The 18,443-nt window shown below is 41.5% G+C and overlaps 1 protein-coding gene across 7 annotated transcripts in view; it reads right to left on the minus strand.

The window, feature by feature from the left end:
• Positions 1-3,617: 3,617 nt before the first annotated feature.
• Positions 3,618-18,443, minus strand: part of LOC100544169 (thioredoxin-like protein 1) — a 17,363-nt gene continuing 2,537 nt past the window's right edge. Inside the window, exons 2-9 of one of the 7 annotated variants that reach the window (XM_019611857.2) lie at positions 16,917-17,013; positions 15,718-15,891; positions 13,796-13,918; positions 13,363-13,432; positions 12,569-12,741; positions 11,923-11,992; positions 11,156-11,305; positions 4,967-5,064 (exon numbers count right to left, since the gene is read on the minus strand). In XM_019611857.2, the coding sequence (XP_019467402.1) occupies positions 11,163-11,305; positions 11,923-11,992; positions 12,569-12,741; positions 13,363-13,432; positions 13,796-13,918; positions 15,718-15,891; positions 16,917-17,013 (850 nt within the window). In that variant the 3' untranslated portion in view covers positions 4,967-5,064; positions 11,156-11,162. The other 6 variants (XM_010728346.3, XR_002110809.2, XM_019611859.2 and 3 more) reach the window with 6 other exon arrangements.

Genomic DNA, 18,443 nt, shown 5'->3' on the forward strand with positions numbered 1-18,443 from the left:
TGCAAGCCGGTTTTGCTGTTAAGCAAAGTAAAGTTAAAGGACCAGTACAGGAAATTCAGTTCCTAGCAATAAAATGGCAGGACGGATGTTGCCACATTCTGACAGATGCAATCAATAAAATCACTACTATGTCTCTGCCAACCCAAACCATTCTATGATTTTATGATCAAGGCACTCATCAAGCTGACGTCAGCATATGGTACTCTTCAGGTCATTGAGAGTGACCAAAGAACACATTTTACAGGTGCAATGGTACAGAACTGGGCCAAGGAAAATAACATCAAATGGCATTTCCATCTGCCCTGTAATCCAATGGGAACAGGCCTGATAGAGCAATATAATGGCATTCTAAAGGCCACTCTGAAGACTGACTCCCAGTCCCTGCAGGGGTGGACCAAACAACTACATGAGATGCTGAGAGATTTAAATGAAAGACCCAGAGATGGTCGACCCAGTGCCCTGTGTATATTACAAACCACTTGGGCTTCTCCACTTAGGATCCAAATTAAGGGACATGACATACGCTCAAAACCCCAAGTTGGGATGCTGAATAATCTTTTGCTCCCTGCCCCGAGGACCTTCAACAGGGGGCCTATAAGGTAAAGTGGCCTCGGGAGGTGCAGGTAGGGCTGAGGTGGTGCAGCCTACTAGCCTACTTGTACTGTGGGGACAGTTACTAGAAGAGAGGGGTCAGTAGCTCTGCAAGTAATCAGGGGAAAAAAAAAAAAAAAAGAAACAACATTCCAGAAACATGTACTGAATAAATCTTGTGACAACTATGAAGCCTGCACACAGAAGTGAATCAATTTACAAACTTATACATATTCTGTACAGGAATTGTTGATTGTATATATTGTAATGGCAATGTATGGGGCTCAACTCCCAATGTGCCCAATCACTGTTCATGCTGTGAAGGGGTGGAGCGTAGGGGAATTGTTAGGTCATGGCTTGAACTGGTGATTGAGCACCTGGTGAAGGGCTGTGGCTGGCCCAGGGAACAGAGGCAAACTGTCTGCACCTGTGCTCCTCAAGTGACCAGAAGGGGGTGGAGCCATCCTGGGCTCGTATAAGGGCCAGCCACTAAAGAGAGAGCATCTTTTGGACCAAGGCTGCTTCCTATGAAGGAGTGCTGTGTAGCCAGAGATCCCCTTCACCAGTTGGGTGTGCGCGATTCTTCATTGTGTACGTGGCTATTAGCAAATACTTTATGTAATATCACTGAGAATATATCCGTGCCAACTGCTAGAACGCATCTGAGCTAATGGACAAAAAACCCTCTAATTACCGTTTACCATGATACAAAAGAGATGCACCATGTCCTGGAAAGGGTGAAGAAGGATGGAGAACAGTATCGGTGGGAAACACTTCTTGGATGGCTACCAACAGCAACAGGAATTTTTAGTTCCATGCTTCATCCAGCTCGAATCCTATTAATCCTAACGTTGATATGTTTATTGCTTGTAATCATATTATACGTGAAAGTCTGGCACATGCTGAAGCGGCTAACCTGACTTGAATTACCCAAGGAATCTGGAAGTTGGCCTAGGTACTAGATTACTTTTCCTGGCCTCTTGGCGATCCATGGGTAAGGAAAGTTCTGTTATGCACATTAGCAGCACTAGTCTTTTTATCTTGATTGATCCTTTGTTTTATGTAATTATTATCTAAAGCACTGAGTGTTCAATCATTGCATAAGTCAAATTCAGAATTTGTACGTGTACTTTTCCCTTTGTTTCCCTCAATGCTTTTCTCCTTAGTACCACCATGGGACAGTGTAAACAAGCTTTGAGCCACGGGGTTGTGTAAGAAGTTGGAACGGTTTTTGGCTCAAAGCTTGTTCAGTGGCACCCATCCAAGACATAACCTGCTCAACAAGCTTTTGGGGTAAATGGTTACCATGAGCACAGCGGTAAGAGAAACATACGCGGCTGGGCAAGGCAACCAGGAGAAACCGCTTTTGGCTGTTGTTCCTTTTGGACATTCAAGCTGATTTATGGGGGTCATCTCGGAGGAGAGGACCACCATGCAGTCAATGTGCATACCTAGCAGCCCACCATGTGATAATCGTGTGATCAACTGCCGATTACCCAACGGGAGGGGCACGTACTATGGACATACTGTTGCCCCTGACAAACAAAACATAAATACCCTTGACAACTAAAGCAAGCCCTGATGAACCAAACAGAAGTGCTCCTGGCAACCAAAGGGACGCTATGGAGAGTTCTGAGGAAGAATGGGTACCCCTCTCTGCCAAGCTGCAGCCGTGCAGGTCAACAAGACGTTGCTGACCAACTTGCTGCCTCCCTACAGACCAACGAGACATCGCAGAATCCCTGGTAGTGACTATCCCCGCTCTGTAAACTGTTCGCTAGGACCTCTCTCTTTACTGTCACTAACTTCCCTATCTTCCCCGCTATTCCTTAGTCGCTTAGAATTTGTAACAAATCAATTGGATAGCATTTGGCCTCGTTTGCTGCCTTAATCTTCCTCTGGGTATATATACGTTGAACTATCTCCTCCAATAATTGGATTGAGACATCCTGTTAATCTATAAGCCTAAATATAATTAATGCCCAACGTTATATTAAGTTTTCATAGCTGATTGGATCACTGGAAGGGAGGAGACGAGTTAAAACTTCTAAGAGCACTGTAACTCTGCCAGACTGCACATCTCATTTGTTATGTTAACATACTTTAACATCCTAATGTTAAACTACATGTTCCTGAAGTAAAATAGGAATGTTATGTATGGTGTTGTGAAGTATTTGAATTGGGGGGGGGGGATTAGCTGCCTCGTAAGCTAGCAGTACATGCTCTTCTGTAACGTAGTTCTGAGCAGTTCCTCAATATCCTGTTGTTACCAGTGCAGCGCTACACAGGGTTAATGTTTAAGGCAGATATAGGTCTTATAGTCTAGTGCTTCTTTCCCCTTCTGTTCCAACACGTGGCACAAATCACATTTCTCAGTGGTGCAGGCACTCACGTGTGAACTTTAAGCAAACCAAAATTGTAACCAGTGTGGTATTTTACAGGCTATATAGCAGCTTCCATCCCTCTTCACTGCATCTAGAACTGAGGGAGACTTAAAAATCCCCTTAACTACAGCAATAGATTCCACCATGGCCCTGAAGAGCCTGCTCCAGGGATTAATTGTTCTCACTGTCAAACTATTTCTCCCTTACCTCAAGATGTAACCTCTCTTGGTGCAGCCTGCATCTGTTGCTGCTTCACTTCTCCACCTGCCTCCTAGTGAAGAAGTGTGTTTGATTCCTGACCACCCTTAAGTACTTAAATCTGAACTGTACATAGAAATTAGAAAAAGTCTCCCTTAACCAACACTGACTGGAACTAAGGTTGTTACAGCTTCAGACTAAGGCAGCATATGAGCACTGCATCCACCAAACTAGTATTTTGTTATTGCAATATAAAATATCATAAGAAACATCACGTGGCTCACCACTAGTCACAAACCCACGTAACATCCCACAGAAGCCATGAGTTGTTCGTCAAGTTCACCTCAATCAAAATTACCAATTGAGAAAAAGAAAAAAAAAAAATACACAATTAGATGATCAAGTTTAAAGAATGTATCTCTTTGAGAATAAACATTCAGAAAGTAAAACATTTACAAAGTGGACAGAGAATAGGAACGGAGACAGATCAAATATTGAAACTATCAGCATAAGAGTGTCATTTTCTTCCCAAAAATAGCAGAGAAGTAATGCAGATTAAGCATGGGATGTTAAATAGCAATGGCACAACTCACTGCAGGGTACTGTCCTGCTATCTCAAGTACTTGCAAAAAGAGCTGTACAAAACAAACAAACAAAAACATCTAATCGGGTTTTAAATGAATTAACCTATTTCTAGTTTCGAGTAAAACAGAGGTGTGCCATTGGAAACATCTAAAATTGATATCCAGTTAATTTTAGTAGATTAGAGCCTCTTTTTCAATGACTTCCTCTATTCAGTAAAAGGCAGCAAAACCTTGCTAAACTTTTCTTTTATTCATTATTACATTTTAAATGTAGAAGTTAAGATTGAGTTTTAACATTAAAAATTCCAAGTACATGACGTGCGGTAGCTGTTAGCATTTTTAGCCTTCTGAAGTTATAGGTGGCTTGCGTAATAAATTCTGCAGTCTTTCAATGTCAGTGGTTGCTTGGGCTGCTCAGTTTGGAGGCGATGGTGTTACAGCACTCTGTCTTTGTAAACCAGGGTAAGCTTTAAAGCAGTTTATTTTTAGAAGATACTAAATTTTAAAGCTACTTACAGCTTTCTTTCAGAAAGTTTCAATACCTTTAAACCCATTTCACATTCTCAAAAAAGAAATGAGAATGCTTTACTGTTCAGTGTTTGCGGGCCTAAAGTCATACCATAACAAGGTGTTGGATTCCTCATTTACTGTTAAAAAAAAAACAAAACCAACAGGTATGTTTAATGTAACTGTCACCTTGTGACCAAGTTATTTTGGATCTCAACTTAACATAACATTGCCCATTGAATAAATCCACGAAATCCATCACCAAAGCAGAAGTCAAGCCAATCACAAGGAATCAATTTCATACTGAGGCTTGCTTTCCTGCTTCCTGAACACCAGCAGCATACAAGTTTTGAAATTAAGGTACAAACCTCACAGCTGTTAAGAAACAACACTGTCTGGAATATGCATAACTTGACACTCCCTCATGTTTTCAGTAGTTGATGTATGTGTTTTTACTTGTTTTCTTTAAAACAAACAAACAAACAAGAAAAAAACCCACCACCAAAACAGTTAAAGAACAAAAAACTTGAAGGCAAGACCAAAGAGCTGTAAGATAAAGCAACATGCTTTGTTTTGGATGCCAAATCTACCTTAAGTAGCGGAGTTACAACAACAACCGAGTGTATTTGTTCAGTTGGCTCATTTTTGGGTAGATTTAAAACATTCATAAGTGCTTTGAAGAAACAAAGACTCACTCGCTTGAAGTCATTCATATTTGTTGCTTGGACTGGAGTTCCAATAAACGTCAAGTATGTAATTCTTGTTGCCTCTTCATCACCGTGATTGGACTGGACAAACAACTAAAAAAATCCCAAAACACAAAAGCTAAGATAAACAGTCCACCTCAAACTAATACATAACATGTTAGACTCCCCAAATTTTTTAACTAACCAAATAAACGCTTTTTCCAGTCATAAAGGCCTTGTTACCCTCGGGAGACATGATTATTCTCTTACTTTAAATAACGATTATGTAGAATGCTATTATTTTCCAGCTGTTGGATTAAAAACCCACACAGCTTGGAATTCTCCAGCTTCTATTTCCAATCTGAGACCACACAACAATCAAAAACAAGATATAAGAAGTCACAGTTCACAGTTCATTTGAATCTTACTTGAAATAAAGTTAAATACGAAGTCTTAAGGGCTTCATTGATAAGGGTAGTTTATTACTACAGTTTGTATGATTACGTGTTTTACAGCATAAACCCTAAATCTGTAAAGTTACATTAGCGATTGCTCTACGTACACTACTTTGTATGCAGTGCATTTACTTTGTTACTTATACTAAAACATCACGAGGTGGACAAAATGACTTTTTTATTGTTCTTAAACATACACTCCAGGTTTAGTTAGGAAACTTTGAAAAAGTTACTATGGGGCCCACAAGCAGAGTGCAAACAAGCACAGCTTCTATGCAATCGGCTTATCACTTGCCTAGTATTTGCACATTATCCTGCGTAAAGCTAACGTGGGATTTGATTAAAGAACAAATACGTAACTTGTACTTAACAGCACACCTCTGTAGAATATAAATCTATGCAATCAAACATCATTTAATTCAGGAGAGCATAAGTTTGGTTGTCCACAGAAACAGACTTTGAAAACTAAACTAAATAACTACATTACATTTAAAACAATCATCAGTAAAACGTTTGCTGAGCATGAAAGTAGCCAACTATTCTAAAACATAGGCCATAAACAACTACTTACATGCTTATTAGAAGCATTCATCACAGGAGACCTACCATCACACAGCTTATTATAATAGCGGAGACATTTCAGCATGTGTCAGCCTCCTTCCCCTCTAGAGATATTCTAAAATCTTTGCCTTCAAACCAATTGTAGGGGAACTGCTAGGTCACAGCTTAAACTGGTGATTGAGCACCTGGTGAAGGGGTGTGGCTGGCCTAGGGAGCACAGGCAAATTGTTTGCACCTGTGCTCCCCCATGTGCCCAGAAGGGGTGGAGCCACCCTGGGCTCATATAAGGGCCAGCCATGGAATGCTTTGGTTGCTTTTTGTGGAGGAGTGTTGTATGGCTAGAGGTTCCCTTTGCCAGCTGGGTGGGTTCCATTCTTCTTTCAGTATGTGATTATTAGTCTACCTGCAAACGCTTTACCTGGTGTTGACAAGAACCTGCCAGAAGCAGTTTTGCTTCTTTGTAAGCAGAGCACTAGTCCGTAATTGCTTCTAAGATTCCTAGCCATCTGAGATTTCTTTTTTTGACCCTGTTGCATGATTGGTGTAACTCATTCTCTGTCCCGTCAACTGTATGATGTGTGGTGGAGGCTGTTCCCTTCTGAGCATCTAGCACAGGTAGTCAGGGTGCCAAAAGGAGCTGTGCTTCAGTACCACTTCCAAAGCAGCTCAGACCCCTTCATAGAATGGTTTGGGTTGGAAGGGACCTTTAAGGTCATCTAGTTCCAACCCCTCTGCTATAGGCAGGGACGTCTCCTTTTAGACTAGGTTGCTCAAAGCCCCATCCAGCCTGGCCTTGAATGCTTCCAAGGAGGAGGCATCCACAACCTCACTGGGCACTATGTTCCAGTGTCTCACTACCCTCACAGTAAAGAACTTCTTCCTAATATCTAGTCTAAATATACCCTCTTCTAGTTAAAAACCACTTCCCCTTGTCCTGTTGCTACATGCCTTTATAAAAAGTCCCTCCCCAGCTTTCCTGTAGGCCCCCTTCGGGTACTGGAAGGCTATAAGGTCCCCCTGGAGTCTTCTCCAGGCTGAAGAGCCCTAGCTCTCTCAGCCTGTCCTCGTAGGGGAGGTGCTCTAGCCCTCTGATTGTCTTTGTGGCCCTCCTCTGGACCTGTTCCAACAACTCCATGTCCTTCTTGTGTTGGGGGCTCCAGAACTGGACACAGAACTCCAGGTGGAGTCTCACAAGAGCAGAGTAGAGGGGCAGAATCACCTCCCTCGACCTGCTGGTCACGCTTCTCTTGATGCAGTCCAGGGTACAGTTGGCCTTCTGGGCTGCAAGCAGGCATTGCTGGCTCCTGTTGAATCTTTCATCAACCGACACCCCCAAATCCTTCTCCTCAGGGCTGCTCTCAAGCCATTCTTTGCCCAACCTGTATCTGTGCTTGGGATTGCCCCAACCCAGGTGCAGGACCTTGCACTTGGCCTTGCTGAACTTCATGGGGTTGGCATGGGTCCACCTCTCAAGCCTGTCCAGGTCCCTCTGGATAGTGTCCCTTCCCCTCTAGTTTGTCAACTGCACCACTCAGCTTGGTGTTGTCTGCAAACTTGCTGAGGGTGCACTCGATCCCGCTGTCCATGTCACCTACAAAGATGTTAAATAGCACCGGATCCAACACCAATCCCTGAGGAACACCACTCGTCACTGGTCTCTACTTGGACACTGAGCCGTTGACCGCAACTCTCTGAGCGCAGCCGTCCAGCCAATTCTTTATCCAGTGAGTGGTCCATCCATCAAATCCTTTTTTTTTCCAATTTGGGGACCAGGATGTTGTGTGGGACAGTGTCAAACACTTTGCACAAGTCCAGGTAGATGACATCAGTTGCTCTTCCTTTATCCACTGACACTGTAACTCCATCACAAAAGGCCACCAAGTTTGTCAGGCATGACTTGCTCTTGGTGAAACCACGTTGGTTACCACCAATCACCTTGTCTTTATTTTCCATGTGCCTTAGTAGGGCCTTCAGGAGGATCTGCTCTATGATCTTGCCAGGCACAGAGGTGAGACTGACTGGCCTGTAGCTCCCTGGATCTTTCTTTTTTGTTTGTTTGTTTGGGTTTTTTTTGTTTGTTTGTGTTTGTTTGTTTGTCTGGCACAATGCATGTTTTGGTTTTGGGAGAAAAACAACATTGATAACACCAATGTTTCTAGATGTTCCTGAGAAGCTCTGTACAGTGTCAATGGTGTTCTAGTTTCCTCAGCTTCTCCTACTGTCCTGCCAGCAAGGGGGCTGGGGGCATGAGGAGCTGGGAGGGGACAGAATCAGGACAGCTGACCTAAACTAGCCAAAGGGATTTTCCATATGATAAAATATCACGTGGAAGGTAAGTTTGAGAAAAAAAGGGGTGTGGGGGGGGTTCATTGGACAGCCTGCTGCTGCTCAGAGACTAGCTGGGCACTGATGTACAAGCAGTTGCTTACCGCCCACTCGTTAAATATACATGTATATATACATGTATGTATAATTGTCATAACTTTATTCCCTCTTCCTTTTTTCTACACTAGTAAAGAGGTGTTTTGTTTTTTGTTTTTTTAAATCTCAACCCACAAGTTTTACTTTGCTTTCTTTTTCCAATTCTACCCTTTATCCTACTGGGAAGGGAGGAGGGAGTGAGCAACTGACTGTGTAGTGCTTAGTCACCTGTCAGGTTAAATCACAAGTCATTTTCTCACCCAATGCGAGACAAGAAGAATTGAGATAACAGCAGATCTGACCAGAGCATGTTAACACAGGGTTGCTGTGGCAGTTTGATAATTGCTAGTCATCATGCTAATAGTGTTATTATCTGTGGAGCTCCTTGAGAGTCTTTTTATGGAAGTATACTGTTTAGCACCTTGCTCTTGCTGTTTATTTCCCCTGCTATGTTATTTTTCATCTCTGGGGGTTGGATTAAGGTTTCTATTTTGCTATGCTGCGTGGCCTTACCTTACTTTATGATAAAATTGCTGCTCAGAAAACTAATCTGGCATCTGTACTCGGCCTCCCAGTCATCTCTGGGCTTCAGGAACCATATTCATGGAGACTATTATTAATTGCACTCTTTGCTTTCTCTCCTGGAGGAGACACAGGCTATGGGGGACAGGGAGACAATGGGCTATGGGGGAGACAGGCGAGGACATTTTCCGACAGTTCTTCAGCCTCTCTTCCTCCTTCCTTCAAGTAGTTACAATAGCTCCTGAGAGTTTTGAATATCCGTGGGATGTTCAAACCAGTGTGTTCCTATTGCTATGTGTTGTGGATGTGTTCCAGGTTATGTTTAAGATTAAACAATCACTTAGGAATATCACTCAGAGATCTACCCCGAGGTGGGATAGTTCTGAGTGGCAGGGAGCGTGGGATGGTATGGTCAGGGGCCTAGAGCGGTGGACACCCCCCAGTGGTTTGAAACTGCAGTTGTTCGGGGGTGAAGAATCAGGAAAAACTAGTAGAATACTTGGAAAAGGTCTGCTGCCGTCCTGGCAGTCCTACTGAGGCACAAATCACTGCAGCATGCTGGGGCCTGGCCTATGACTACTGAGCTCTGTTCAGTACTATTCAGCATCCTCCGGGGAAGAGAATACCTCTGGATCTGATGACAATGCAATGGGCCCTCCAGCTCCCATGACAGACGCTGCAGCACCTCCAGTTCCTTCAACAGGTACTGTGTCTGCTCCAACTACTGCTATAGGCCAGGCAGATATTCTAACTCTTCTGACAGGCTGTGCAGTCACCCCAATTCTCACAATCGGCTCTATGGTCACTCCAATCCCTGGGACAAGCCCCACAGTTCAACCAGAGAACCAACCAGTGCCAGTATCAGTTGCCTCTACAAGCAAGAGGAAAAAATGTCAACAAGAGTCAGAATACTTAGTAGGAGCTTCTCTCTTTGTTAAGTCAGAAGAAGGTGGTGAAGATGGAGCAGAGCCATCACAAAAATGGGAGGAGGAGGAAGAGACAGAAACCAGATTCCTAATGGTGTGTAAGCTGCAAGATTTGCAAAAAGATTACAGTCATCAGCCAGGCAAGCACACTGCCAGCTGCTCTGGTGCTGGGATGGTGGGGACAGTAGCCAAGCAGTTGAGATTTCTTTCTAGGGAAAGTGGCATTGACAAAGCAATTGGAAAAGGGACACAGTCTTTCACCCTATGGCAATGACTCTTGTCAGCTGTGAGGAAAAGATATCCTTTCAAGGAAGACCTGGTACGTAACCCAGGCATATGAACCACCATGGAGAAAGGTATTCAGTACTTGAGGGGATTCGCTGTGATAGAGATGATACGTGGAATTAATGTGGACATTAATACCAACGCCCAAGATCCAGATGACATATATACACGACCAATGTGGCAGAGATTGTTGTAGTTTAACCCAGCAGATGGCTCAGCACCACAGTCCTTTGCTCGTTCCCCCTCTTCCCAGTGGGATGGGGGAGAGAATAAAACAACAAAAAAACTCAAGTAGAACTCGTGGCTTGAGATAAGACAACTTACTAAGAGGGGAAAAAGGGAATACTTATGATTCTATATAAATGTATATAACAAGTGATGCACAAGTAATTTCTTACCACCCCCCCAAGCAGCAGGGGGGAGGGAGAGAGAGAGAGAGAGAGAGAGAGAGAGAGATCAACTCCCACCTCCTTCAAAACTCCTTCCACTTGAAGTCATATGGTATGGAATATCCCTTTGGCCAGTTTAAGTCAGCTGTCCTAATTCTGTTCCCTCCCAGCTCCCTGGGTCCTTCACTGTGAATGGCCATGGCTCTGTACAACACTGCTTAGCAGCAACTATAAACATTGGTGTGTTATCAACATTGTTTATCTCCTAGAACCAAAACATAGCATCGTACCAGACACTCTGAAGAAAACAATTCCATCCCAGCTGAAACTCAGACAGAAATGCACCGTCATCATATACCAGCACCCTGGCAGGAGTGAACTGGAAAGATAACAAAAGACCAACAGTGGATGTAGTGGCTAGCCTACTTCAATATGAAGATAGTCTCTCCTCCTCCCTACAGGCCTGTATCTCAGCTGTGGAGAAACTGGTTAATGGCTCCTCCACCTGTACAAACCAGTAGTTCTTCCATTAGAAGTAAGCTTTCCTCTGCTTGAGAGTATATAGCAGGTGCACACCATGTACCGTCCTGTGGTTTTACCTGTGTGACCATGGAGAGAATGTGATGAAGTGGGATGGAAAACCCACCTTGACCCTACAGGCGCAGGTATGTGAGTTGCAGGGGAAAACAATCACAAGAGAGGGTCCTTCCATGAAAATGGTGGCTCCAATTTCCAGCTGGCAGTTCTCCAGACAGATAATGGTCCCATCTTATCTCTGAGGCTGACAGCGAGCTTTCTGGTGCTCATACACAAGAGATGAGTAATTAATACAATAACCAGAACAGCCCTGCCTCCAGCCAGAACGGAGGAAAGGGACAATTGGGTTTATTGGACTGTGTGGATTCAATGGCCTAGCACATCAGAACCACAGGAGTATGAGACTCTAGTGGACACTGGTGCACAATGTACCCTAATGCCATCAAGTTATAAAGGGGCAGAACCCATCTGTATCTCTGGAGTGACAGGGGGATCCCAAGAAATCTATTGGATGCTAAAGTGAGCCTAAATGGAATTGAGTGGCAAAAGCACCTCACTGTGACTGGCCCAGAGGCTCTGTGCAACCTTGGTATGTATTACCTTAGGAAAAGGTACTTCAAGGACCCAAAAAGGTAGCGGTGGGTTTTGGTAGAGCTGCCTTAGAGATGGAGGACATTAAGCAGCTGTCTACCTTGCCTGGTCTCTCAGAGGATCCTTCTGTTGTGGGGTTGCTAAGAGTAGAAGAAGAGCAGGTGCCAATCACTACTATAATAGTGCACCAGTGGCAATATTGCACCAACCGGGACTCCCTGATTCTCATTCATTAGCTGATTCATCAACTGGAGAACCAAGGAGTAACCAGCAAGACTCACTCACCCTTCAATAGTCCCATGCGGCCAGTGAAAAAGTCCAGTGGGGAGTGGAGGCAACGGTGGACTATCATGGCCTAAAGTGTTTTTTATATATAAATAATTGTCCCGTTGCCCTTTTTCCCCCACCCACCCCCCTTTCTTTTCTCTTAGTAAGTAGCTTTATCTCAATCCATGAGTTCTACTTTGTTGCTTCCCTCCCCCGTTCTCTCCCCTGTTCACTGGGAAAATGGGAAGTGAGCAAATGACTGTGTGGTGCTTAGCTAGCTGTCAGGTTAAACCACAACCTACAGTAGGGGAAACTGCACGTGCACTGGATTTCTTTAAACTGCATTTCTTGCTTCCCCCTCTCTCAGAATGCAGACAAGATTGCTTTCAAGAAGTTATGATAGTAAAAATGCAAGTTCTATTAAGCATTATGCTAGCTCCTGAAGAAGTGAAAATGAACCTTATCTCACATAACAGGATCAGAGATATGGCACACACATGGCCTTCCTTCACCTTATACTGCAGAAATTCTTTCAGTGTGAACATATAGCATGCCATCAGTTGAGAACAACTAAGAACATTTGCAGTGAAATCAACATCATAATGCTTTAAACACCTATGAAGTTTTCAGCCTGTGCAGACCACAGAACCAGAGGTTTACTTACAGTTACACAGTTAACGTTCTGAAATTTAACATAGCGAAGCTGGACAATGCCATCTTCTTTAATATCATCTGGTGTTAGCTCCAGGGCTTGAGTTGGTTCACTTGTTTCTGCTTCTTCAAAATCCATAGATCGAGGAAGGTTGATAAAGATTTTTACGTACTTTGGACCTTGCCCTGTGTTAAGATATAGAAGTGGGATTCAGGTACATAAGTACATTTTTATTTATTTTTTTTTTTTAAATGCTGCTCAAGAAGCCCTTGCTTATTGCAGCATCTAGGTACCACTCAAGGAATGCATGGACTTAAGACGCTAGAACTACAAATCTGCCCACCCTACACCACCACTCCAGATATTGAAGGATATCTGAAGTTGCACTACTCACCTAGGTTTCAGTGACAATTCCACATAATAAATCCAATGAAATTTCTAGGAGTAATTGTTTTTGTGTCACGTATGACATTATGTCTATTTTAATTTCACAATTTAAATCAACTAAACATCAAAACTAAGCTACGCCCTTCAGTAACACTCAAACTTAATTTTTGAATTGAATAGATGTTCTTCTCACACCACGTCCAGACGGAGTGAATATCTGTGTCCTACCAGATATCAGCGCACATGGTCAGAATAGTAATGAGAGATCATTTATGTTTTTAGTTTGATAAAATTCAATTAAGTTATGGGATTTGCAGAAGGTAAAATGAACTAGGGACAATATTGTCATTTTTCAAAATTTTAACTAAACGTGGGGAAAGCTCAGGTTTCAAGGGTATGATTAAAGATACCTCACTCACCATTATCTGGCCCCTGAAGTTTCATAGAATAAAGCTTGACTGGTTGACTAAAAGCAACAGTAATAAGCAGCTGTGAAGGACAAAGTTGCTGTTAAATACTGTTTTCTTTATTCTTAAAAAACAAACAAACAAACATAGCACAATAATTCAGTAGAAGTCTGAACTTCAAAATAAAATCAAGTATTTACATTCTTTATATTCCACACATGCACTAGTCTGTAACTTTAAAGACTCAGTAAACGCTACTCTGCTTGGAATTTTTCCTCAGAAATGCATAGGAAGTTGGAAATGCTACAGTGATCTTTGTATACCAATTTTACTTCCATCCACCTACTGTCTCCCACTCCTACACTACCACAGTGATATAAAGCCAACTCTTCAAAAAACATTTGCAGACCAGACACTGAAAATATCCTACTTAATTTTACTCTACCTGCTCATCACAATCTGATTCCAAGTAGGTAGAATCTTTACGTAAACAATTATCAAATCCATGCTCATCACTTTCATTAAGACATTCACAGCCAGCTTTATTGATAAATGGCATTAAATCCATCTGAAAGGAAAAAAAAAAAACAACAAACCAACAGTAGAATTGCTGATTGTATATATCTGCCATAAACTCACCTGACAGTAGCAGGAATGAAATTCTTCACTGAAGTAAACAAACAAACAAAACCCACACAGAAAACCTCAGGGATTTAAATAGAAAGTTACAGGAACTTGTGGGATGGCAACCTAAAACACTCTTCTTACAGACATAATATTAGGTCCCAAAGAGTAATATACCCCCTCATGAAAAAGCCCCATATTCTAGCTTTTAAAAGTTACTACATGTTACAACTCAGGCTATAGCTTCACGATCTAAACTAAACTCAAACACAGGCTGCTTAGAGAATACAGCTCATTTCCCGAATCCCACTTCCCTTAACACTAGGAACTGTTATTGCAAGTGAAACTACTTACTACCTTTCCCCTATCCCCTCCTGTGCCATATAAACTGAAGTCCAATGCATATGGTGGAACAGTTAACAAGTATCAGAACTGCTAGAAATTCAAGTGACCTTTGCCCTTGAAGTTTACCTAAATGAGAAATATCCAGCTGAATTTGCATCCTGCTCACATTTGTCTGATAAGATATAGTCAGCTATGAATTTGAAATAGTCTCCAAGAATACTTGGTTTTGGATTCCACATCATTTGGAATTCTACAGATGCTCATCACAGCCAAGTTGAAGATTTTAGATTTTCTAATGTGAAGTGATGCACACGCACGTCACTGAACTGTGACATGACTTAGTTATGTGGTGAATTATATTTCGCCTAACTGGGTTTATACTTCTGGTAGAACAACAGACAATCTCAAGGAGTAATACTACACCAAGGATTGCTTGGAGAACACCACCTAAGACAACAGCTCTAGTAAAGTGTTTTGTCACATTAGAGTTCTCACATGTTTGTTAGGACAGCTGTCAGATAGGCTTGTAATTTGAAGCACACAGTTGCCCTGAGGTAACAAGAAAACATGCATGACATAGGGAAATAATTTCCTGAGCGCACCAAATATTTCTCAACTTCAAGTATCCTTAGCAAGTTTTCATTTTTCTGGAATGCGCGTATAAACCACGCAATGATAAAAAAAATATCTATTCAAGAATACAGATTTTTTTAAATTGCTAGAAAAAAGTTAAAATTCAGTTTCAGTTATGTGATTTAGATGCAAAGTTTAAAAACCATTTTGTCTGAGAACATATGGCACTCCATTTTCATGGCAAACTGCCTTCAAAGATTTTTTTTCTTTAATCCTCTTTATCATTTATTTTAAAAAGCACTGAGCAAGAAAGATAAAAACAAACCTATAAACTACAAATCAACCTACTCCCACATGAATAACAGAGAGGACTTCTTAAAGAAGAACCAGAACAACTTTTGGACAGCTGTGTCTAACAATGTCCTTTACCAAGGAAGATCATAGAATCATTAGAGTTGGAAAGGGCCTCTGAAGGCCATCTAGTCCAAATCCCCTGCAATGAACAGGGACACCACAGCTGTTCACAGATCACGATGCCCAAGAAGAGGAAAGAAATAACATCCAACTGTAGCAAAATCTTCATCACCAACCATGAAATTCATTATTTAAATTGCTAAGGGCTATGTGCAGAGATTTTTCTTAACATATGTACGTTACAGAGTTGTAAAATATTTAGTAAGTACGGTTAACTTTCAAATTTTGTCCCCCAAAGCCATGGGGAGCTTGTAGTTTTGCCTACAGTAGTATTAGTTCAACAGAATACATGTAGAAAGGAACAGTTCAAGCTACCTAAATGTTTAAAAAACAAAAAACACACACACATACATATCCTTTGGGGATATCTGTATCTTCGTTGTTTCCAGGATCATTCTCCAGGTGCTGCTTAATTTTTTCTTCTAACCCTAGAACATCTGCTCCTTGATATTGGTCGATTCGTACTTTGTTGCGAAAAAACAGAAATGTTGGTGTTGCTGATATATTATTGGTAGCAGCTGTTCCCTAGAATGCATAAATTGGTTACTAGGATTACCTAACAGACTATCACCAATGAGACAAACACTGATTCCACCTAGATGAGAACGTACACATTAATATTAATCAAGCTACATCAGCCCCAAGTTTGCAAACAATATTTGTTATTTTACAAGCGTCTTCAAGTCAGACGATAACTTCATTTGTTTTAATTCTTCAGATCCTTCTAATCTTTAATACATTTAGGCATTCTTTCAATGGATTTTGTGTTACCAGTAGGTTTGTCAGTACATCAGGAGGAGGATTACTTCATTTACTGCATTTCAAGCATTCTTTACACCTGCATTCCTTCCCTTTCCAAAGATACATTCACACACACCATGAAAGCTGCAGCCTTCCACTGCAGAAAGTGGCTTCCATTTGATTTCTACCTGTATTTGTTATGCACCTTTAGTAGTTTTTCCAAAGCTTTCCATAGTTTAGCGTCCTTTGCAGTGTTGCTACTTCTATATTCACTTATCTCCATTATCATTCGCAGTAACTCAAGAAACTGCCTTTCAACGTACCACTGTTGATTTTTGTTAATGACCCTTAAAGTCAATCAACAGCTCATCTGCAACACTGTTGTCTGTTAAAAACAGTGGTGTAGTACTTGAGAGGAATCTAGTTCCACTAATCATCAGTTTATTGCACTTATGATTTTAGTTAATAATTATTGCAGAGTTTGAAAAAATTTGCTAATCTTAATTCATACTGGTGGCATCTTTAACTGTGTATCTAAATAGCACGTACAGCAGGAACTGCTAAACTGCCTGCACACCGTTTAAACAAAGGATATCCAAGTGCTAACTGCAAGAATACTTTCCCAAATGTTCGTTCACATCTCTGTGAATATAATATTTTTGGAGAGTTTCACAACACAATTACCTGTCATTCACCAAACACAGAAATGGACAGTTATACTGTCTAAGCAGCTTTCCTTCCAGTTGCTCGGTCACTACATTGTCTAGTCTTTCTCTTAGAAAAGAGATAATATGTTTTGGAATACCAACCTGGCACTGATGCACATCCACTTCCAAAAACATTGCCTGAAGATATTTGTTACTCAGAGCATTGAAAGCTGGGGCTATCCTTAAACAAGGGCCACATCTGTGAAAACGAGATAAAATTCAAGTGGTTTTTTGTTTGTTTGTTTTTGTTTTTAAATACCTTCCCTAAATAGAATCAGCACGTTCATTTTCTTACTATATCCTTGGTACGTGCTAAGATAACATTCCTACCTGGCACAGACAGTTAAGCAATCCTAGTGATACAATTAAGAATGACATTTAGAAACATGTCATGAAGTGTTAATTCCCACCTCCTTAGACAATCCTCGTGTCACATGATTAGGCACACCTATTAATTAAAACTAACTTAATACTTCCTACCTCATCCATTTAGTTCCAGCACCTTTGACAGCAAAGCAAAATACTCCAAATTAAATGGATTTCTGTGAAGGGCAAAGAGTTAAGTCAAATAAGCACATCTGGTGTGTACCTCAAGGGGATTTGATACTAGTTGTGAATAGCCAATAATTTAAGTTGTAATATGTTAATTGCTACATAATACTGCATGTCATAATTACTGTGGTTGTTAACAGTAGTACAGTAAGAACTACGCAAGCTAAAAAAAAAAACAAAAAAACCAAAAACCAGAACTAGCTTCTGCATGCAGTAACCCAAGACTGAGAGTCATCCCTCCTGCCCCGAAGGACTTATGACAGATGGAGCCCCAAGTCAAGGACTAAATGAACTCCACAGACAATTTACATGGATGGCCAATAGACCATGGAACTATATCTGTGTGTATACACCAAAAAGTAAGACAGATGATAGTAATTAGTTAGGATGTATGCAAAACTGTGGGACCTGAGCATGGTGTAAATGGTATGGAAAAGAGGTAGATATTAGTTTCAGCTGGGGCAGAGTTGTTTTTCTTCATAGTGTTTGGTATGATGGTATGTTTTGGCTTTAGGAGAAAAACAATGTTGATAAAACATCGATGTTTTAGTTGTTGCTAAGCAGTGCTGCACAGAGCCAAGGATGATTCAGCTTCTCATACTGTCCTGCCAGTGAGGGGCTAGGGGAAAGGGGGGAAAAGAAAAAATAAAATCAGGACAGTTGACCTAAACTGACCAAAGGGATACTCCATACCATATGACAACATGCAAAATACTATCAAATTGAGGGGAGTTGGCTGAGAGAAGGGCTGCTGCTCAGGGACTGGCTGGGCATCAGTTGGCATGTGGTGAGCAATTGCGCTGTGCATCACTTTTTTTTTTGTATATATATTATCATTACTGTTATTTCTCTCTTCCTTTTCTTAGTAAATTGAAATAAAAACCATTCACAAGTTCTATTCTTTAGTTTCAATTTTCTCCTGCATCCCACTAGAAGGAGGGGGAGTGACCAAAGGGCTAGGCAGCATTCAGCTGCTGTAATTAGCAACTACGGTTGGACTAGATGATCTTAGAGATCTTCTCCAACCTTATCATAGAATCACAAGGTTGGAAACGACCTGTAAGATCATCTAGTCCA

This window comes from Meleagris gallopavo, unplaced genomic scaffold (genome assembly GCF_000146605.3).
Source record: "Meleagris gallopavo isolate NT-WF06-2002-E0010 breed Aviagen turkey brand Nicholas breeding stock unplaced genomic scaffold, Turkey_5.1 ChrUn_random_7180001957397, whole genome shotgun sequence".
Classification (NCBI taxonomy): Eukaryota; Metazoa; Chordata; class Aves; order Galliformes; family Phasianidae; genus Meleagris; species Meleagris gallopavo.